Genomic DNA, 23,012 nt, shown 5'->3' with positions numbered 1-23,012 from the left:
TGGCTCAGAAACAGTCCTACGGACAATGAATAGGGTATCCTCACCACCCGTATGCACAAGAGAAACATTTATTTACTACCACTCAATCACAGAATGATCATTTCACGTCTAATTAGTAACAAAGGCCTGATTCTTACAGCACTGCCAGGGGCAATTTCTAATGCAACTGCAGTTCACTAAGTTTGATGAATGCTGGCATCTGGAGAAAGCATAAGCTCTGCAGTGATGTTCTGCTACGTACATTTTTAATGCATCTTATTCAGATCAATCTTTTTTACCCTGAATTATGAATCCAGGCTCTATGCCACCAAATGGCTAGTTTAGGTTCGTAAGGTCAAAGGGAAATGCAGAAGAAGAGACAGAAGGTAGAGTTTTCCCCAATTGCTGCTTTAACAGAGTGCTTCCAGCCTGCTGGTGCCAAATCCCAGCAATCGAAGTGTGGGCACATCCAGATCCCCTGGAATTTCAAACCACTGGAGAAGAGGGGTTGCTCCTAACACCCCTGAAGTCAATGGAAACTTGGCTACCAAGCACACCATTTAACTGAGCAACAATTTGCTGACCTTTTGCTCTCTGCTGGAGAACGAAGGTCCCTCTGCTACTTGCAGCTTTTTCAGGCAGTTTAAGTTAAACCAGTTTATTAGCAAGGCTTTACTACAGTAATTCAACGATACACTCCAGAACAGAGAAAAAAAGAATTTGCCTTTTCTAAGTAACAGACAACAGCCCATTCAAACAATTTAATAAAAACTGAGGGGGAAAAAGATGAAATAGCAGGATTAGCTTTGTCTATCCACTGCTTTATTTTCCAGGCCCCGCAGGTCAGGAAAAAGCTCAGAACTGACCTGCAGCCATGCAGGGTAAGGTGCTGTCCTCCTGCTCCAACTTAGAGCCTCACCCGACCCTAGGGCTGTAAAATAGCACCACGCTTCTGCCATCATTTTACAGCAACCATTTACTTTTTGAGTAGGAAAGCAACACCATCTCCAATCCTGGCTGCATTTTAGATACTATAAACTTCAATTCATCAGCCACAGGAAGCTGTGAGGTCTGAGATGCACTGCTTCTTGTAACTCACTCCCTACCTCTTACTGCAGTCACATTTTCTATGCAGACTGCCATCTTGGTGTGTTTTTCTAACTTTGTTATTGGACAGGTTTCTTGCTCTCCATTCATGCAATACCCCCTGTGCTTTGCAGTCGCAATTTAATTTCCTTCCGATCACCGATTTTCCCGTGTTTATATTTTATCCTGTGCCCCATAGCTAATGAATGCTGCTCTAGCTGAGCTCTGGCAGAGCTTCTGCTGTTGCCTGGCAAGCATTCTCCTCTCCCTCCACATATTTACTTCTTGATTTCAGCAGGACACAGTGTGGCATTGTAACAAAGCTGGGGCATTTGCCTAATCGAAATTTACGTGGCGCAGAGAGAGTACAACATTTACAAATGACATGGGCTGCCATTCTTTCATCCGTGCTGGCCAGCTGTCCGCTGGGATCTCAGATTTCAGGACTGTTACTGAGAAAACAAGGTAATCAAAGTAGATGGGCAAAGGCAATCAGGATTCCTGCATTCTTTGCCACTGGTGCATACTCTAGTCTAAAACAAGCTACTTTTGCCCCATGAAAGAAAAAGAGGCATAATCAATCTTTCTAGTTATATTCTCAGTATTAAAGGTTGAAAGGACAAGAGCAATCTGTTACACATAAAAAAGACAACTGGGCACCACGTGGACAAAATTAACATTGAAAATATGTGCACTGTATTAATGTTCTGTTGTTGATCCTTCACCTCAAATCTTCACATTCTCCCCTTCCCTCCTCCACTCCTTCATTCCTCTGTGTTGTTGTGTTCCCATGGCTTCCCAGCTAATGGAAGCTTTGCAAGAGATCAAAACTGCAGAATCAAGATGTCACAGAATGTATAATGGGATTATCCTGGCCTGTCCTTTTGGAGAAATATTTTTTTTATTTCCTTTCCCAGACCTCACACTCCATTTTTTTCTTCTTCACTGAAAACCTTTCCCCTTCCATTATGCAGAGAGAGGCAGCCAGCCGCTCTGGAATTATTGTTTTATTTTAGTTCAGCGGGTTTCTCATCATGAAGGTCCCACTTGCTGTGATAGTGCATCCAGTAAATGTTTGCACAGCGGGTGGTTCCAAATGCCAAACATGTAGCAGACCGATCTGGGAACATATGACTAGTGAAATGATGGAGAACTGTTCATAGCAGACTATTCCCTTTAGAATATTATTTTTAGAATATTAAAAACCCAAGAGATGTTTCTCAGACTGAACAACTACACGCCCCTCCACACTCTTCACTTCCTGACTCATCACATTTTATTTTTAATGTGTTGCCCAAGCCTTCTGTCACCAATACATTTTTCCTTCAAAGATGATAACCACTGACTCACGCTTTCTGCAAAAACATGACTTGTGCAATGGCAAAAAGGCATAAAGGAATCAGGGGAAGGAGGGAGGACTTGCAACCAGAACTCACTTCAAGCAAGCAGCACTGCACACCCCTTGCTTTTGGCCCTCTCCCCAGTGGCATGCTGCTCACTAATGCTGTAAGTTAGACACCTTTGGGGCAGAAAACCAGAATTTTCCCTGGTGTCTGTAAGAGTACTAAAAGTCACTGTGTAAAGGATACCATTACTTTAAGCTTGAGTACATTTTCTGCACAAAGGTCTCCATGATCATGTCCTGCTGCCCTTGAGGCAGGAACAGTGTTTTTGCTTCTGCACTTACCATCCAGAAGAATGTGACCATGAACAGACCTCTTAAGATATATCACAATGCAAGCAGTTACATAATAAGTAATGCTAACTGAAAAATTAGGCACACCACACAGTAAAAAATTGAATTTCAAGAGTACAGAAGCAGTAAATAGTGTCTCTTCATAAAACACCAAATCATAAGCATTCCCCTCACTGCTCCTTTCACAATTCCAACTCTACCAACTGTCATCAGGATTTCATTTTCCTACTTCTAGTTTCCCCTCTATTTAATTATTTTTCTTTACTCAGAAAATCCTTGTAAAGCCTGAGTGCCATTTATTTACGTATTTATTTCAACTGATTGTTGCTTACCTCATCCCACTCTAGAAGGTAGCTGGTGATTTTTGAGCCATTATCAATGGGTGCCTATGAACAAAAACAAACAAAAGGCAGTTTTGGGAATAAGAGAACTACTTTTTGCCCCCAAGCATATGACTGCAGTTTAAAGTAAAATTAAAGCACACAGCTTGGCAGCCTCTTAACGACTAACAGAAGAAGCTGGAATGTAATGAAACACATACATTTTAAAAGTCAAGTCAGTGCACAGGGAGGGATTTGTCAGAGCAGAGCAAGTTCATGTCCTTTACTGAAAAACGCCTGTCTCATTTTCAGTTATGTTTTACAGTTATGTTGGCACGCTGTATTTTCCTCAGATTTTGTGAGTGCCCACTCTGACCCAAGCATTACCTACCTTCCATTGTAAGGTTAAGGAGCTTTTGGTCCTGTGAGAGGGCTTGGGTGGGAAGGGACACTCTGGTGCTGAGCTGTGAGTGGTGAAGCTTACTGGCTCTGAGCAGGAACCCCTTACTGAATTGTACGTTGCATACACCCTGGAAATGGACACATGGAATTGGGTTATACATTTGCTGTCCAGACTAGAAAGGACTGCCTCAGCCATAACACTAGACTACCAAAGCATCCACGATACTGTCCACCAATGACAGACTTCTCACAAAACAGTGGCTATCTGCTTCACTTGGTACAAATATCCAAACAAATGCACAGCCGAAGAAGAGAGTTACAGCATCTTATGCACCAACTCCCATTGCCCACTGGGTTACCATCATCTTTTCTTTCTACCACGAGAAATTATTTCATTGGCTACTGTCATTTTGCACACTGTGCAAAAAATGCTCCTCAGAAGATAACAAAGCATGAACTCATAATTAAATAGGATGAACATGAATGCCCTGTTCACGCTTGACTCACATGTGCCATGTCCAGTGGTGGCAACTGCTGACCTCCCTCCATGAGTACAAGCTTCTACACAGCTGCAGTGCCAATATTTAGTGAGCTCTTGGAGTTAAAACTAACACAAACACAAAAATAGGGATAAACACAGCTCAAAAGCATCGCTGTGATAGAAGTCAACTTGATTTCAGGCAAACTGTCTATATACCAGCATAGAGGGATATAACTGTTACAAACACATGAAAGCAAAACATATCTGAGCACCTTTACACAAAATGAAAAAGTCAATGGTATTTTTCTCCTCCACATTTTCCATGAAGCAAAAGAAAGTGCAAACTTGAAGTCTTCTACTCAGAAAACATTCCAACCCTGACCAGACAATGACCTCTGGGCTGGCTGTAGCTATTGTGCACTTGAATGGGAAAGGGCAATTTCTAAATTTGTTCAGAGTAGGTAAGAGTAATTTATGCACAATGGCCACCTACTCAGAATCAAACCTTAGGGGGAAGTCGCAAGAACTGCTCTAGTGCTGTTTTATAGCTCACCTGTTAGCAGTCAGGAGTAAAAACAAATGCAATTAATTAATTGCCTCTGCAGCTGGCAACTGGCCACACTGTGTGCATGTGTGCTGGAAACAGGCAAGGCTGAGAATCAAGCACATCACTGGGAAACACAGATATGTAAAGATGAGTTTAAGGATCATCTTCTGCAAGTCACTGGAAAGCTGAACTGCTGGCTTTGCCAGTTGGAAGCTGTGATGGTACCTGTGTGTCCCTGTCACTAAATGCTCTGCTGCTGCTTCCTGCCTGCTGGAATGTTTCTTGAGAAACAAAGAGAAGGTAACAAGGGTTGTGAAATTAGTTGGCTCTGAAATTTCTGTAGCATAAACCTTTTATGTGATTAAACACTTCATTTTCACCCACCTTAGCCATAAAAGGGACCAAGAGGCTCTCACAAAGGCACATGCCATCATCTTTGTACCTACCAGGACAGTAATATTTGAACCCACATCCTGCACTTCTGCAGAGTGGAGAGGCTGTTCTAGGTGCCGAGGGCCCAGTGCAACACTTATCAGTGTGAAAACAGAAGCCCTTGGAGATGCTGCCAAGGTTAAGCAGACCCAGAACAACGTGCTGAGGAATGGCTGCTCACATGCATTTCTTTACTTCGTAGCTGTTAATACATAATGCAGTTTCAACTAACAAGAAAATTGTCACAGAAAGCAGTCTGCTTTTTCAGCATTGGTTTCCTCCACTACAAACACATGCTGCTGCTTTTTAGGTCTGACTTTTACATTTGGCAGTCACTCATTCTCTTTAAACAAAAGTTACAGCTAACTGTTCACAAATGATTTATAATTTGGCAAACATGCAGGAAAACACAGGGAACTGTAGGTAGGCAGATAGGCAGAATGAATTGATTTGGAAGCAAGCCAGCCAAGATCTGAGGCAAATACACCCTTCGAAATCCTATGAGGTCTCAACGCCTCACTTGGTAAGACTACCACGTTATTTTGGAAGTTTGCTTTAAAAGCTACACTCAATTGCTTACTGTAGGAAGCTCAGCAGTGTTCTACAACTATCTCCTTGCTACCATCCTTTGGCTGCTGTGGCTGCAACTACTGCCCAGGCAGGGAGTCTGAGCATCTCACACAAAGTTGCTTAGGGACCTGAGCAATACTTCAAAAGGCACCAACAGAAAGAAACTTTGAAGAAAAAGAAGGTATAGTATCAGAGGAAGAAAGATGCATTTTGTTTGGTTGTTTGCTCTCCTTGCTTAGAAGTGCTTGTTTAAAGCTTAACAGTAGTGGCCTGGGTGGGAAAGAGCCAAACATAGCCCTTGTCCAGACAAAGAGAAGGAAACAATAGACAGGAGCAAAAGGAACTTTTTAAAGGATATTGAGTGTAAGGGAGCAGGATGTGAATCTGAAGCCTTAATTCATGAGTCAAGCATGAGTAGATGGTGTTAAAAACAGCAGGGAGCAGAATTGAGAATGTGTTAATAACTGTTGTGACAAACAATTATAGAATCAAAGAGAAACATGGTCTAAAAAAATCAAGAGAAGCCAAAGTGAATCCATTTTTAGGGAATAAATGCTACAGTTACAGTGGTCAGGTGATCTGCAATCAGCAGATTTACTTTGTGAAGCATGGAGTGTTTATGAAGAAAAAAAAAAAAAACAAAAATCGTCTGGAGTACCTTTGAGTTTTCTAGCACATCTATATTACAGTAATTGTGAATACTTGTGGCCAAACACCACTTGCTTCAGTCAAATTTTGAACAAGCTTGAGGTATCCCATTTTTGTACACAAGCACCTTCAGGGCTGTTATATGCACACACAGCAATAGAAATGTAGATGTTTTCTCCCTCTTGCTTTAATTGCACCTTATAGTCGGGTTGGACTAAATGAACCTCTGCCACGCAATTGATCAGACCGTATTTAGAATCATAGAATCATAGAATCACCAAGGTTGGAAAAGACCTAAAAGCTCATCCAGTCCAACCATTCACCTATTCCCAATAGCTCCCACTAAACCATGTCCCTCAACACAACATCCAGCCTTTCCTTGAACACCCCCAGGGTCGGTGACTCCACCACCTCCCTTGGCAGTCCATTCCAGTGCAAGTTTAAGTGATCTTCATATTCCCACTGACTCACCTGACATGATAATCTGTTGCTGGCCTAAGGTCTTTCAGATTGTATTCTAATTCTTCTCCGCTGCAGAGAAAAAATACATCAATTAATTACAAAAAGCAGCATCACACTCAGCACCACTATTGCTTCTCCAGTGACAAGCGACTCCTACATGCTATGACTTGAAAGAAGAAACAGAAATTCCAGCACAGAACAATAGTAGTAAACAATACACAAATAATTTGTCAACACATTCCATGTTCTTGAAAACTTTATAAAGCTCTGCATAGGTAACAGAAGGTAGTTATCATCCTAATCTGTTAAGTAACCTATTTATTTCAACACTATCCTTACATTTTGTTGACATTAGATAAAACTCGCTGTGTTTTTCAACCCTCTCAGTGCTGAGGACAGAATCAATACAACATTATTCTGTACTGCTTGCACGTTCATTATTTCAAAATACTTTTTAAAAAGTGTGAGCCATTGGACATCAGAAGGAAAAGCACTGTTTCTTCCACAACTGCTTCAATAAGTACCATTGAACCAGAACCACACTGTGCAGACCATACCAAGCAAATGTTTAATTAATATTCTAACATTACTGAAAGAGATTCATGTCTCTTTTAATAGCAAGAACAACTTTCAGTAACATTAGAAGGACTAAGTTTCAGGTATTTTAGGAAAAAAAAAAAAAAACAGGAAAAAAACAGTGTAAAAATTGGGCTGGTGTGTCAGGTAAGCCTGAAATTAACATTCTTTTCCTTTTGGTTAGTTTGCTGGCAAATGAATGTTTGGCTCTAGTCACATACTGCTGATCTTCATAGAATTCTTTGAGCTTAAAGGGGCACATAAAAGCCATGTAGTCCAACTCCCTGCTCCAGCTCCATCAGAAGCTCCGAGCCCCACCAGCCTGACCTCAGGGATGCCAGGGACCAGGCACCCACGGCCTCTCTGGGCAACCTGTGCCAGTGCTTCACCATTTTCTTAAGATTACAGTGTGGGTTAGTAGTTAGTTACATAATAATCATCTCCTGTAAGTGCTTGGCTTGTTCATAGTTTTATTAACATATGGGAAATGGGAAAACTCTCTGCCGTAAAGAAATATTCCATAGATAGTTGGGGAAAATACAGGGAGATGTCTCAAAAACATGGGAACAAGATCAGACAAAAAGCACGTGCCTGCTGGGCTGCCACAAATTCAGAAAATAAAATAACTTTTTTAAAAAGCATTTTTAAATATAGCCCAATCTCTGTAAATTCAGTTTTTCCCTTTTGAAAAGGGTGCACTTCTTTGCAGAAAGAGAACGCATTCAACATACTGCAGGACCTTCTTTCACTCCTACGTAACAGCGATCACTGTTGGTCACAGCAGGGCACACACAGCACGTTCAGCTAACAGTTGCACACTGGCCAGCAGCAGGAGACAGATTACTCTGAGCAGCTTTAAAACAGATGCACAACGTTTCATAACCAGGAGAAAATGTGCAGCCATCAGAGCAGCACAGAGCAGGCACAAGAAGTACTTGAATGCATCCTTTCTGTTTTAAGAGCTCCTCAGAATGCATTAACATATGAAGATAACTCACAAACAGCTAGTGTAAATATCAGAGAGAAGCAGGCAGCACCTCCCTGGTTAATGCTCTCAGTTTATACTACCCAAGGCAGTCATGCAGTGGACCAGGAGGGATACCCTAATCCACAGGATGTCTTAAGAAAGGAGACAGCTTGGTCTCAAGAGGGAATTCCATGGACGCTGTACCACCTGGACTCTATGCAATGACATTTGTGAAGGATTAACTATTTCACTATAGCCAGGGTCACAACTCAAAGTTTTCTATCCCAGACATCATTAGAGGGAAAGAAAGAAAGGCGTAACACCATCTGTACTTGATCATGAGCTGAGCTCAGCGGATCACTGACATTAGAGACCGAGAAATCCCTCCGAATTTTTACTTAAGGCTGCTAGGAGCCAAGCATTCAAGGTTTTTCTGCGGAGCAATGCAGCCGGCTGATCAGTGTGCTCCCTCCTTGATCACTCTAAGGCAACAGAAAGGAATAGAAAACTCAAGTTTTTCCTGTAGTGCAGTGTGTTGAGGAGAGGGAAGGAGAAAAGCAATAAGGAGCTTGTGGTGAGCATCCTGCCAGCTTGCTGCAGCGAGGGGGTCAGATGGGGTGGAGAGGAAGTGTAAAAATGGCCCTGTTACCTGTAAATAATCTTGTATTTCCCATCCTTCCCTTTATCTGATAAGGCAACCTCGTAAGTACAGGTGTAAGGCAAACCATTGTTGTGTCTATCCGTGTTTAAAAGGCCGGCAGGAGGTGACCATGACAGCAAAACTGTTCTTGCTTGAATGTTTGTTACCTGTGAAAGAAACACCAATTTAAAATCATATCACAAATGAATCACTTTATGTCCTGACCAAAAGACTGCTTTATGATCCCTGGTCATAGAACCATGGAATGGCCTAGGTTGAAAAGGACCTCAAAGATCATGTAGTTTCAACTCCCCTGCATGGGCAGGGTTGCAAACCACCAGACCAGCTGCCCAGACATCAGTGGGCACAGCTAACATGGGATCTAACTGCCAGATGGGTGGGAGATTTCTTTAAGAAAACATTGAAAAAGTGCCTCAAACCTTAGCACCAGAGAACAGAGCAGCTTCATCAGCCCAGCAATACAGGTCCAAACAACACTAGACTGAAGGAGGAGCGCAGCCAGTGGCATCAGCCCTCAAGGACAGCCTTCTGTTATCAAGCCAAGAAAGAAAGAAAACAACCCCTTCACAGCCCACAGCCTCAAGAGAAGTACAGAACAACGGGAACACTGGCTACCTTGGAAAGACTGCACAGCATTTTTATGCACATCTTCTGAAAGAAGTGCAGAGATGATACCCTGCAGCATCATCATCCAGATCTGCCTCCCAAGTGCCTTCACTCAGTGTGGAACACCATCCTCACATGAAAGCTCAGTGCTTCCAGGTGAAAAGTACTCTGACGGTGTATGAGTGTGCTATATCAAGCAGATTCTCTCTGAGCAAGCCGTAAATGTCTTTTTAATGCACCGCAGGGAGGTGACACCATGAGGTGTCTCTCCTTAAGCTCTTGAAAGTTCAGGATTTTAATTTATAGATTTTATACTTTCTAGGCTAGATAGCTTACAAAAATCCCAAATGCTTCAGAAAAGACAAATAAGTTTTATTCAACAGTTTGTATGTGAATTAAATTATGACAAAGGTACTGAGAGATAACTGCCCATATTTGAAATAATGCTTTTAGAAGATCATAAACACACACTACTACTATGCTAGCTCAACCCATCAACACACAGTTTCTTTTATTATCATGGAAATATGCTTGCATAATTGTTTTTCAAAAATCCAGACGAACTTGGAGCTTGAAGCACGATATCCTGCCAATGTTCTATTGAAGTGTTTTTCTCTATGACTACCCACAGGGACACACGTATGTATATTCCGCATATGGTTAAAAACTTTGGCCTTTCATGAACTTCAGCAATCTGCAAAGTTAAGTCTTTTCTACGTTTCTTAATAGAAGAGAAAGGGCACTACAGACTAACCACGAGGAACAGTCAGCCTAATTCTGCAACCAGCATGCACACATCTCCATGCAGAGGCTCAGTTCCCAAAGCAGCTCCCAGGCACGGTGCTGCTCCAGCTGCCTTCACGGCACGGCGTTCTGCAGGGCTGCACAGCAGGCACGCTGACTGCTGATGGGCAGCCCGAAACGCAAACCCGAGCTGCACGCACACCAAGGGAGTAAAGCAACAGAGAGTTTGCCTGCGTGATAAAGTCAGAAAAGGCAAACCATACACTCCCTGGGTATATAGGGCAGCACAGCCTGTGCGTGCTCAAGAGAGCACTGGGAGCGGATTTACTTGCACGGAGAGAGATAAACCTATCTCCTGCTCATAGAGTAACAGGCTCACTATCGTGTCATGTTTACCAGCCAAGGGTGTATCTCCTCTGTATCTGATTTAATGCCAAAGCCACCACTTCACCAGGCAACTCCTACGTGAGCAGGAAACACTCGCTTTGCTATGAAAAAGGATAAGTTAAATAAACTTAAGGAATGCTGGAAGTGGCAAGCAGGCACTCACAGGTCTCTCAGGAGCCTGAAGCCCCTTTTGTCCTGGCAAAAGAAGTACCTTCCAGACAACAGCAAGCAGAGCTGGAGCTGCACTTTCAGTCTGTAGGGGACAGGACAGCTAAACTGCAAGAATCACCCATTTACCACAGGAAACTGTTCACTGACACTGTCCTACCATCACCCTACCAGGTCACACCAGCACAGCACTTGGCCACAAGCTCGGCAGAAGTGGGGCTGCTGCTGAGGCTCTGCATGCCCACCCCAAACCTGCAGCGCCCAGCACTGCCCCACGGCCGGGCAGCAACAAAAGGTTCTTCTATGAGGAGTTTTGTGTGTCTTGCAAAAAGCACAGTTAATTATTTCTGAAACCTTCTCAGTCGACACAGTGAATGTCTGCTTTATATGCTATCAAAACTTGCTGGTGTAAATAATTATTTTCTAAAAGCCCCTGGGAAAGAATCCCAACTGCTGTGCTGCTGTAATAAGGTTACAAGGCTGATGAATATCCACCCCTCCACTCTTTCAGGTAACACACAATGTTTCTGTACAACTTTCATTATCTTTCAAATTCCAGGTTAGCATTCACAGGCATCGTGTGGTTTGGGGTTTTATTGTGTGTGTGAGAACTACACTGAAAGCCACATTCATCTACTCCCTCGAGGGCAGTGTTTGAAAGATATGGGGGTCAAATGGATGCATGGTTATTACCGGGGTGAGATTGTGCTTTTTGATGATGAGCCTAATCCTGCAATTTGAAGCAAAACCCCAGTGATTAAATATGAGTTTAGATGCAGAATAAGGCAACAGAGCAGGCTGCCCTTTGGGAAGCCAGACCCAGTGCTGCAGCCCGGCGCTTTGCTCTGCTGAGCGCAAGTTCAGGTTTCCCTTTCCTCAGCCTGTTGTCTGCTGTAGAGAATGCCTGCTTGTCTGCTCCAGTGTGAATTAAAATCAGGAGACTGCCGTTGAAATTAAGGGACAGAATGTTTTTAATTTTTTGCTCTCAATGGGATAAAACCATGACTGAGGTTGCAGCTTGGCTGCAAATCCCTCAAACCTGTAACAACACTGCCTCTGAAAACAGGCTTTTTAAAATAAATCGATAACTTTAGAAGCATGTTTACATTGTTCTTAGAGAGGTGTCTCATACTGGGACACCCAGACAACTGGTTGGATGGCTCAGTGCATCTCCAGCCATATATGCACAGGGATCACTAGAAAATACATCCTAGCTGACTTTATGCATAATGTGATACATTTTTGTCACATACAACATTGACTACATGCACACAATTACAGTGATTAATGGTTCACAGCACTCCTATGAGTTTAATTACTCATAAATGTCTAAATTACACAGACAGTAGCAGATAATCCCCAGCATTCTTTTGCTACGTGCCATTACCATTGAACCAGGAGGTCATGCTTGGGATTTATTTTAAAGATTCCTACTTTTGAAATAATTCAAGGAAAATTAGTGTTTGTCTGATGGTAGTGTTGTATTGCTCTCTGCTTTAAGTGCTCTGGTTGATAAAAATCTCATTACAGAAGGTTCCACATCCTGCTAACCTGCTCAGATTGCTTCTCTTCTCACCTCTGCAGATGTAAACACAACAGCTCACATTCTCCATTTCAAGCATTTTACAAAATCAAGAGTCAGATTCCCCTCCACACAGAACACTAACTCGCTTTGTACAATAAACCCGTGCCACTTTTGTGCTTGCTGTGCTTTCCTCTCTTCTGTTCTCTCCCAGAAAATCTCCTGAAGTGTCTGGATTCTATTTACATCCCCACAATACCCTTTTGGTTTTTCATTTGATGCACCCAATTTGAAAATCATCACGTCCAAAGGCCTTACAGCCAGATTTCTTAACAACCTTACCTGATTGCGGTCACACCCAACATTACGGTTATTTACACAGGGATTCAATTTCCATCACAATTCGTGTGCTTTTATGGTTAAGACAAACACAGAATACAGCGATTACCACTGAACAAAAGAATTAGCTTAATTTAATCATGATTATGGACAAATTGCTCGTGACAAATGAAATTAAACCCACGGGGAAGGGGTAGGAGCCATGTAAAGCACCACAAGGAGCTGGACTCCCCACGACACTGTCAGTAGTGGGAGCTCTCTGCAGACAGGCAGCTGGCGTGACTCCTCCTAATACCCATGAGTTTAAAGGATGCTTCACATTTACTCCCAATGACTATTATTCTACTGTATCCCTGTAAAATGAGTCAGATATGCATAGAAACCACAACCCATAAAGAAAAAACACTCAGATTTTCCACAGTGAAATGACCACTATTTTGTGACATCATCTGCTTATCGTATTTGCTATTTCTGGTTGGTATGGGGGCAATTCTGGAATTCTGGATCACGTACCTGTGGCTTCTCCATTCCAGAAAGAATATCTTGAACCCTTTTTGTTTCTGAATCATATTCTGTAAAACAGAGAATGTGGAAATAGGAAGAAAAATAAATTAATGAAACAAAACAAAAATGTCAGCTCTATCAACAGTCCTTCAGGAAGCTGTGAATAGGAGATGCAGGTTATCAGTACACGAGCATCAGATGTTCTGCTATTGTAAATGTAAGGTATACAGGTACAGAAATTAGTGTTAAAAATATAACAGGGGAAAAGAAGAAAATGCAGTAAATGCACGTATTTGGAAAAGTGGGGTTATCTGTAGAGGTGTCCTCCACCGTGTTACTGAGGGACTTGGTTTTACAGAGCAACACCACCCTGCTTCCAAAGGCGATGGCTGTGGAAGAGCCCCAGCTTCCTCCAGCTCCCAAGCCAGACCCTATGTGCCAACTGTGCTCCCTCATCCCCCACCAGCGGGGCAGGATGCAATTTCCCCCGGATTAGATGAATCAATTAAGCACAGAAGATACCACAAAAGTGATCGTCTGAGCAGTGGAATCAGAATTTTCCCCCACCAATCCCCCAAAGAAGTCTCGAGGTAAGGCATCAGCTCAGAGTAATGAGGTGACAGAAAGCAGCTTTATTCCTTTTGGACTGCAGCACGGAGAGGCCACGCTTTCCACTATGCTGTTCTCTAATGGAAAACTAGGAACATATTTTCTTTCTTTCTTAAATGTTAAGGTAAAAGTTTGCTAGCCAAAGCAGAGAAATACATCTCCCCCACCCCTCCAAACAAAATGTGTAGGGTCTCTTTATAAAAAAAGACAAAGTATTTGACACAGGAAGCAAAAAAACCCCTATACATTAATAAAGAAAAACGGCTAAGATTAGAACAACAGCTTTCCCAAATGATTCCCCCCAAACCTGACCTACTTCTTCCAGCCCAAGAATGTGTCTTTATTTTTGTCCATGACCTGCTTTTGAAAAGTACATCTTCTTTTTGAAAATTCCATCCACTCGACTGCCAGAAACAAACTGGCTGAATGCTGATGGCAGACCTCCAACATCAATGCCCATCTCTCCTAACAAGAGCGCAGCTCACCAAGGTGCAGAGTGGGAGTGACAGATCTGCTGCTTCGTGCATTCCTGGACTCCTTTTGGTCTCAGCCACTTGGAAAGGAATGAAGTCATAATAATTCAGAATAATAGAAGGATAACATGAGTGCTTTTTTCCATAGCAGATAACCTTTCGAGCGTTTTATAAACTGTATAAACTGACAGGGTTTAGACAGCGCAAGATGTGTTGACTTGAAAACTATAGAGATGGACTAAACTGCTTAGGAAAAGGTTGAGATACCGATCCAAGTGACAACATCACCAAAACTGTAGGGGCTCAGAGCTCAGGGTTCCCCTTAGTGCTACTACCGGTGCAGAACTGGACACTTGGATTCAGGCACAGAAACTGCAAAGAACCAGCAGGCTTTTCTCAAAGGGATGTTAGTAAGAAGCAGCTTCTGTGGCTACAGAATGCAACAAAAATGCTGCTACTATTCTACTGAAAGTTTATGGTTATTAGGTCATCCTTAATTACAGCCCCCAGAAGCTAAGCATGAATCACTTTCAACCTTAAATCCCAAACATGTGAGCTGAATTTTCTTTCTCTACTTTCTAGCAAGGACGCCACTAGCGTCACACTAAGCAGAAGAAAATAAACCCCGGAGCTCCGACATATCCCACTTCCCTCTCCTGTGAAAGACAATCACTTTGTGCAGTGCTAAGTCCTCTGACCTTCGTGGGTCAAGGCTGAAGGTTCACACTGTTCCAAATACTGGAACTGACTTTAGGACCTAATAGAGCAGGAGAACACCCAGGAAATAAAGAATAATAATTACAATATAATCAATTAAATTAAAAATACTACCTTGATCAGGCTTCTCAGCAAAGAGTCCTACAAGCAATTTTTTGGTATTACCTCTCAGGCAGGCAGTGAGTCCATAAGGTGGCTCTGAGCAACAAGCACACCGAAGCCTTAAGATATTAAGAGCACATGGACACCTATGGGCACAGCGTGGACATTTACGAGTAATAGGTAACGCCACGTGGAAACACTGCAAGTGTAAAATTAAAGGCAGGAAGCAATAGGTGTGCACATGTGTAACAGCAGCTCAGGTGGAAAGGGAGCTCAGGATTTAGCCCAACCTCTGTCTTAAAGCTAGGAAAAGAATAGTGCCAATCTGCCCCATGGAAAAACTTGTTAACAAAACAGAAGCCATCAGTTACAAGAGAGAAACAAGCTCACAACATTGTATCATACCATAACATTCTTACAGTATTTCAAATACTTAGTTTCCCATTTCACGAGCCATAAAGTTTCTCAAGCTTCTATGGATGGCTGATCTCCTTTCAATAACAAACATAATTATTCACAGTCTCCTGAACCAGACTAAGGAGAATGGGGCTGTCCGGAATCCCACCCCAGCAGGACGCTGCCTTACCTGGCAGCCCCTTCACAGCACGTCAGCATCAAGCTCAACAAGGAGCAAAAGTACTTTTTAAAGAGAAAATGAGAGAGAAGAAAAAAAAACCAAACATCTCATGTGCTCTACGCTGATAACAGAAGTGCTGGAAAAGCTTTTTTTCTGCAGTAACACTAACAGTCTCATGACCACCGTTAATCAACGTGCATTGGTGACTGTTCCTAGATGAGCTCACAGTGGTGCTTAGGGACAAAGATGCCACAGGTGCAGTGGTGGAAAGGTGGGAAGAACAGGAGGAGGAATAGGGAAACCATGGTGTTAAACACTCCTTTTTTCCTTTCCTTCTTTTTTTTTGACACTGGGAACGGTTCAGTCACGTCAAGGAAGAGCCCAAGAAACACTTGGTCATTGTCCTATTCTAAGCTTTCCCCTCCACATCTGTTCCCTGCATCTGCTGTGGCAAAACTCTTCATCCTAGGAGGAAGCAGGGGGTGGGGATAAATTCCTTGTGAGTGCTCACGGACTCCTCCGAGGGAGGGCAAAGAAGCCGAACTCTCATGCAGCTCTCACTGCCTAAGAGTCGTTAGAGCTGACCCAAGCTACAAAATGGATCCAGTGTTTCAGGCTAACCAGCCTCTTGTAGCAGAGGAGCCAGCTGTAAGACCTGAAGCTCATCTCAGTTTGTGTTTTCACCAGCTCTCTTTTTTTGAAGTTTTGGGTCATCACCATAGCTTCACAGATAGAACCAAGAGTAAACGTCCCTGACAAATACGCAATGCTTTCCCAGCAGCTGTTTGGTGCTAACAGCATTTCAACACTAATTCTTGCTGAACTAAAGCCTTTCATTATATGCTTCTGTTAGCATGCATCTATGTTCCTTTCTGCACGTACGGTACAAATATAATTTCAGATCTTTCCAACAACACTTCTGAAATCCAAGAACAGCTTTAAAATACAGAAAAAAAAAAAAAACAAACTTTTCATTTCCAGGTAAGTTTGAAGTTTCCATGAATATTTTTCATGTTTGCATGAGCAGCAGCTGTGTATGTAAATGGTTTGAAATAGCTGCAAGCTCTAAACTAATTAACATTTTCCCATTGCAAATAGAGATTTTAGGTTTGTTCTGCATTCTTTCCTCCACAGAAAGGAAGAGGTCCAGCTCAATACTTAGCTTCTGGCCACAGAAAGTATTTACTGTTTCAACAGCCTTTCCATTCCAAAGCAATGACATCAGCACCAGCACTTCACAAGCTTCCAGCCTAATTCTCAAGCAGAGCTCCACGCTCACAGATATGCCAGTCATAACATGACATGCTTTCTCAGAATCTGTTCCAGATTTATTGGGGCTGTGACCAGCTTTAATGCTAGGAGAGATCTTTTATCAGTCACGTACTGCACAACCTATGAGCTGCAAGGAAACAAAGTTCAGAACACAGCACAGCTCCTTTGTGAACTGCCTGCCGATGTCAAGGCTAAAGACACACTCTTCTTTGGAACACATACAGATCTTTTGCTTTTAAATGACTGTAGAAATAAACATTAAATTATGTGCATCTCCTTACACAAGAACAAGCCTAAAACTTCAGATGCCATACTGCAGTGAAGTCACAGAAATGAGGACTGGTGGGGACGTTGCATGGTCACTGAGTCCCACATCCTGCACCGAAACATGACCACATCCATACCCACTCCAACAGACCTCTGCATGTTTGTTTGTTTGTTTAATCTTAGAAATAGCAATTACAAAAAATAAACAAAATACAAACAACACGATCACGACAATCTTAAATGGTCCTAAACTGGGCAGCACTACTTGAGGCACTGAACGCTTCATAAAGTGGAAAAGAAGTCTTTATTTTCAAAACAGTCAATCATGCCACACTAAAATACAGCCCACCGAGGAAGACTGCCAATGAAACCTACAAATATCAGAACGAGCTTTCAGTTCTAAATACTCAGCGTTTCAACTTTCTGCTAATACCAACAAAGCTAACAGAAACATCAGCAATAGAACACGACTGCAGCTCCCATGTCTGTGCTAGAGAACCTGACACTGCCCAACTTCAAGAAAAGATCCAATTGTTGAAATGATTCCCTTCTTAAAAAATAAATTGCTGTGCATGAAGATCTTACACTAGTCCTCCATTTCTAAGAGTCTTCCCCTACTGCTGTCTTACTCCTCCTGATAAAATGCCTTACTTGATGTCTATAAGTGTGGTCTTCAAAACCAAATCCGTATGGAAAGCATATCTACAGTCAAGCTCCTCCCTAAGTAACTGAAGGCAATGAAAACAGAAATCCTGCATAACATCCAGAAATCTACTGTCAGACCTAAATAAGTAAAATGAATCCCTAGCCATTGGGATTTACTGAAACGTATGCCTCAGCATCATTGTAATCTATGCATAAATTAAAGGATGCACTCTCAACTTGATAGCTTTCCCACAACTGCTGTTAGTTTTCTACTGCCAATGTGGCTGGGCATTCCAAATAACTGGAGTGCAAATTCAGTTCATCCAGTTTATTCCTCTTTTTGCATCCACATTCTGCAACTTTAACCAAAGATATCTGCTATCACTTCAACAAGCATCAGATGTTTTCTCACTAAGCAGATGCAGAAACATTCAGCTGCACATAACTTCCTCTAAAATTTGTTTTAAAACTAAATATTAATTGCATTCAATGCTTTCATGACCTCCAGTATTGTTTTGATGTACATTTCTTCTAGGAAAGCAGCAGCAAGGGAAATAAGATCAGCTGCACCTACAAGAGAAATGAAATGCTGGATGCAAGGGACAAATGGAGTGTAAGTGACAAGCTGGGTTTGTTTTTCTCTGCTTCTTTGTGGCTACTGCTGGGACACAGCAATAACAACTCCTGCTTCATTGGCTTAAGATCTGAGTGAATTCCTACTGTGAACACGCAGTTGGTCCATTAGAAGGCAGAAAAGGGCTTTCTTAGGAAAATACAGCAACTGCCCAGTCTATATCACATACAATTTTCATCTTAAGAAAGCACTCTGTACATCTTGCAAAGAAGATAACAGACGCAATGCACTTACATATGGCTGCAGCTGGCTGGTTTTGAAGGAACACCAAATAAAACAATGACATAACCCACAGAAACATAGAAAGCACAAGCTGAATCTACTGCAACAACAGACTTGACTTACACATAGGACGTCTTCTCAGAGAACTCTCTTTCCTACTTTCAACTTGCTTTAGCTCATTCTCTGTATCAAAGCAGTTTTGCCTTTATTTACCTTAGGCAGATTGGTTTTTTGCTATTACACAACAGCAGCCTGCCTGCTACATGGGCTTGAGAAGATGAGAATCTGCTGATAAACATGCACTGGCTCCACGGGCTGCCACATGCAGTGGCACAAGGCTTCCCTTCCATGAAGCCACAGTGAAAAATGCCATAGCTGATTCACAAAAAAGCAGCTAGCCAAGAACAGCCATTTAATATTCTGCTGATTTTATTAGCATAATTTAAAGTGCTACAGAATGCACTCCAAAGCACTCCTCTAAGCGGTGCCAGGCAAATCCCTGCATCCACACTTGCAAGATTTGTGAAGACTCCCCACGCTGGCAAGCGCTCCTGTGTGACAGCTATTAGTAAGGTTGAACAAAGCATCTTTGTAGCTAAAAATACAAATATCTACAGGTTGAGCAGCTGAGACACGTAAGACATTCACATTCTGGCAAGGAGGGGACTGCACAGTTATCTGCTGAACAGCCACCAGAGAACAGCAGCTCAGTGCAGTTCATCTCTGATGAGATCACATAGGCAGGCTTGGAAATTTTCTTTTTTTTCTCCCCAAAATTACACAGTCACTACTTCCTAATTAATAAGTGATTTTACTCAATCACTGACCCTTCCTGCACCCTGCCCAACCTGACTGATGACTAAACTGCTATAACGTGAGTTTATCAGTGCTTGTTTTAAACAAGCATTACCTCTCTTCTTTCAAGACTTTCTTCCTTTCCTGTATCGTTTCTGATTTGAATGGATTTGTAAGAGCTCCTTTTCTTTGCTACATCTTTGCAAAATGCTCTTCTTCCTGTTCTTTTAGGAGTTTTCAGGTTTGCAAGCAGCCTGCTTATAGTTGCCATTAACGCCTTCCATGTGAAGCTACAATAAAACTTTCTGATCTGACATAGAGACTGAAAAGCCCTCTTCCCATTCTCCCGCAGCTCCTGACTCACAGCTTCTGGGCCAGAATCTGATGCTTCATTTCAGCTGCAAGCTTTGCCAGCAAATGGTAATCTTTTTCTAGACACAATGAAGTTCTTCAAACGTCTCATGATTTTCTATGACAGCTGGAATGCGTGGCATCGCCTTATCCCTAATTCCATTCATTTATTTGCGTACTGTTCCATGCCCTCCCTCTCTCAGCTCTATTTCCTGTCACTTCAGCCCATGACTGCCTGTCTGTCTTTGCCTTCATCGCTATTCAGAGCCACCGTGCTCCCTGGCAGGGCAGTCCAGGCAGCCCTCCAAGTCTGAGGAACTGAGCGGTCATTCAAAGGCAGAAGTAACTTCTGCCCAGAGCAACACGTCGCTGCTATTATTACCACAATCACAGTCAAAAAAGCCCTACGTGATCTTCCAAGTTCAGGAGAGGAGGTGGTGAGGGCTGACTGTGCCACCAAGGTACTGATGCTCCTAAACCGTGGCTCTAAAGCAGGCCTCGCTGCTGCCAGCTGTGAAATGACGTTATCTGGAACTTACAGACCCAAAATTTCCTCTCGGAAATAAAAGGTTCCCTTCAGTCACGGCAACAGACATCTCAGCAGCTGGGCAACGTAAGGTCAGAAAGTCACAGACATGAGCAACAAGAGGCGGTCACATCACTTTTCTCTCCACTGAGTTCTGCATTGATGGAAAGCACAATCTCGACAGCACCAAAAATTGCACTCATCTCTTCACAGACTGATCACAGCTCCGCTGCAGACAGCTGTCATGTGAATTTGTCTCCATCCCTCTTTCTCTCCGTGGATCCAGCTGAAGCAGCCAACAGGTGATCCTCACACCCTCACATGTGAGCGAAAAACAATTCCCATAAAGCACAGCCTCTGACAAGTTTCCAGTGTTACCAAACTGAGGCGAGAGGTTTTCCAGCACTGTGACAGCAGTACCATGCTGATCAGGAAACACTATTCTCTAAAAGACTGTCCACAACGCAAGGAGACAATGGTAGCTCTATTGCACCTAGAATAAAACTTGCTTTTTCTGAATCCTCAAAATTACAACCATGCAAAAACCGGCCAACAAACACTTTTGGTAATCTGCCCATTACACACAATAGAAGCATTTTCCTGATCAAACAAAAAAAGCTTGCAAAATAACCTGCAAATATGCATATTTGCGCAGGAAAACAATCAGACAGCACAGCTGGAGCAAACTCCCTAGGAGCTACAGAAGTGGTCTGGATTAAAGGGAGCTCCAAGCCAAAATTAACAATCTCCTTGGCCACCATTGCTACATCAGTGAGAAGGCAGCAGAGCATTTTCCTAACACAAAGGCCTACGGGTGCCTGCCAGAGTTGAAGAGACTCTAAGTAAATAAGTGCAAGCCAAATTTTGCCTTCAGTTACAGCTACTCAGCCTCCCTTGAATAAGAGGATAAATGTCTTCTTCAGGTTTTGCTACAGGCAATGGAAAGAGCTTTGAGATGTTAGGCTTTCAGAATGACCCATTTCTTACTCTCAGAATAACAGAGCTATTTTCCTCTTATGAGCAGGTAAGCAGGCAAAATTTCTCTAGAGAAGGACAAAAGCAGAAAATTGGCATTTTAACTGCACTTGATTTTGTCTTAATACTTACACCCAAGGAGAAATTCTGTTTCTATGCACTATTTACAGTATCTGCATGTTTTTAAAAGTTAGATTTCACAGAGAAAAAAGACTTCAAATTTGAAATACAGTGAGTTTCTGTGGGACCTGTACTGGGATTTTTCACCATTAGCTGAGGTGAACAGCCACAGAGTCATCTTGCTTTCTGAAAGAATCCTATGCTAGCTTTTCTCTTACGTTATTGACCTCTCTAGATGAAAGCTATGATGTAGCCAGATTGCAGGAACTTTGGGGGCCATCCATCAGAGCAACCCAAGATGAGAAATTTTATTTATTTAAATAAATTTAGATAACAGCAGGACAAGGGGAAATGGTTTTAAGTTGAGGGAGGGGAGATTTAGATTGGATGTCAGGGGGAAGTTCTTTACTATGAGAGTGGTGAGGTGCTGGAACAGCTGCCCAGAGAGGCTGTGGATGCCCCGTCCATCCCTGGAGGTGTTCAAGGCCAGGCTGGATGGGGCCCTGGGCAGCCTGGTCTGGTATTAAATGGGGAGACTGGTGGCCCTGCATGTGGAGGGGGGTTGGAAATCCGTGATCCTTGAGGTCCCTTCCAACCTGGGCGATCCTGTGAACTGTCTGTGCAATTAACAGTGCTGGGCTGAGGACGACATAAAATCTCAAATACTTCAATGGCCACTTTCACCCCTGTGAATCTTCCGGAATATTTTAAACATTTCTCAGAAATATCCACCTGATTATGGATCACTGGGAAGGCTTCAGCAAAGCAACAAGGATTTCAGCTTGATCTGGATTTCATTGCTGAGATGAAATTCAGACAGAAGTCACATGGACCACAGTAAATCAAAGCAGCTGCTTCCAAAGCACAGCTCCTTGAAGAAAAAAGTAAACAAAAAAAACCCCAGAGCCCCAAGGTTCTGGACAAAGCCTTCTATAATAAACCATGGAGAAAATGAATCGACTGCTTCATTCTAAAGGAAAGCTCGCTCACTTTTAAATTGCAATTCTCAAAACTCTGGACGTCAAATTCCATCCGTTCTCAGAAAAGGAAACTCACTGATGGGTAAACAAATCCCATTAACTTCAGCGGGACATGAAATTTCAATTCATTAGCTTTGTAAATCCAGATGAACATACAAACAGACATTGTTCAGAACATCTGGGCAGACAAATAGGGATTGTTCATTAAATTATTAGGTGTTTTTATTTTTTTGTACTCTGGAGGGAGGAAATGTTCTACCTCTTCACTATAAATACCCCCTCCCTCCTGGCTCAATGGCCCAGATATTTCCAAATAAGGGAAATTTGCTTCCCTTCCTTTGTCGGTGGTCCACATTATCTCTCCTACTAACTGGTGAGAATACACTGTTTATCTTGCTCTGAAGCCCTGAGACCTTTGTGTAACTTTTCTCCCCAGCACAGGGATTTAGTTACTGAGCATTTAAACAGGATGAAAACGGTCTTGATATGTTGTTTTGTGTTTTTTTCCTTGGTTGGATATCTATAAATTACGTAAACTCCTAGGAAAAAAGTCTCAGACTCAGATTTCAGTCTTCTGGATTTGACTGTCGGCAGCAGCAGAAGCTGCAAATTCTTGAGATAATATGAAGATCCTTTGGGGGAAGAGGTGC

At 42.5% G+C, this 23,012-nt stretch overlaps 1 protein-coding gene across 2 annotated transcripts in view; it reads right to left on the bottom strand.

Moving 5' to 3' along the window:
* The window catches only part of FNDC3B (fibronectin type III domain containing 3B), a 148,498-nt gene that overhangs the window by 46,601 nt on the left and 78,885 nt on the right, over positions 1 to 23,012 (bottom strand). For both annotated transcript variants that reach the window (XM_042820888.1, XM_042820889.1), the window contains exons 7-11: positions 13,107 to 13,165; positions 8,816 to 8,973; positions 6,633 to 6,692; positions 3,473 to 3,611; positions 3,094 to 3,147 (exon numbers count right to left, since the gene is read on the bottom strand). In XM_042820888.1, the coding sequence (XP_042676822.1) occupies positions 3,094 to 3,147; positions 3,473 to 3,611; positions 6,633 to 6,692; positions 8,816 to 8,973; positions 13,107 to 13,165 (470 nt within the window). The remainder of the gene's footprint in view (positions 1 to 3,093; positions 3,148 to 3,472; positions 3,612 to 6,632; positions 6,693 to 8,815; positions 8,974 to 13,106; positions 13,166 to 23,012) is intronic.

This window comes from Centrocercus urophasianus, unplaced genomic scaffold, assembly GCF_019232065.1.
Source record: "Centrocercus urophasianus isolate 14NV4802_14NV808 unplaced genomic scaffold, USGS_Curo_1.0 seq_19, whole genome shotgun sequence".
Taxonomy (NCBI): Eukaryota; Metazoa; Chordata; class Aves; order Galliformes; family Phasianidae; genus Centrocercus; species Centrocercus urophasianus.
The sequence above is the reverse complement of the archived record's forward strand: the minus strand, read 5'-3'. Positions and strand labels throughout refer to the sequence as shown.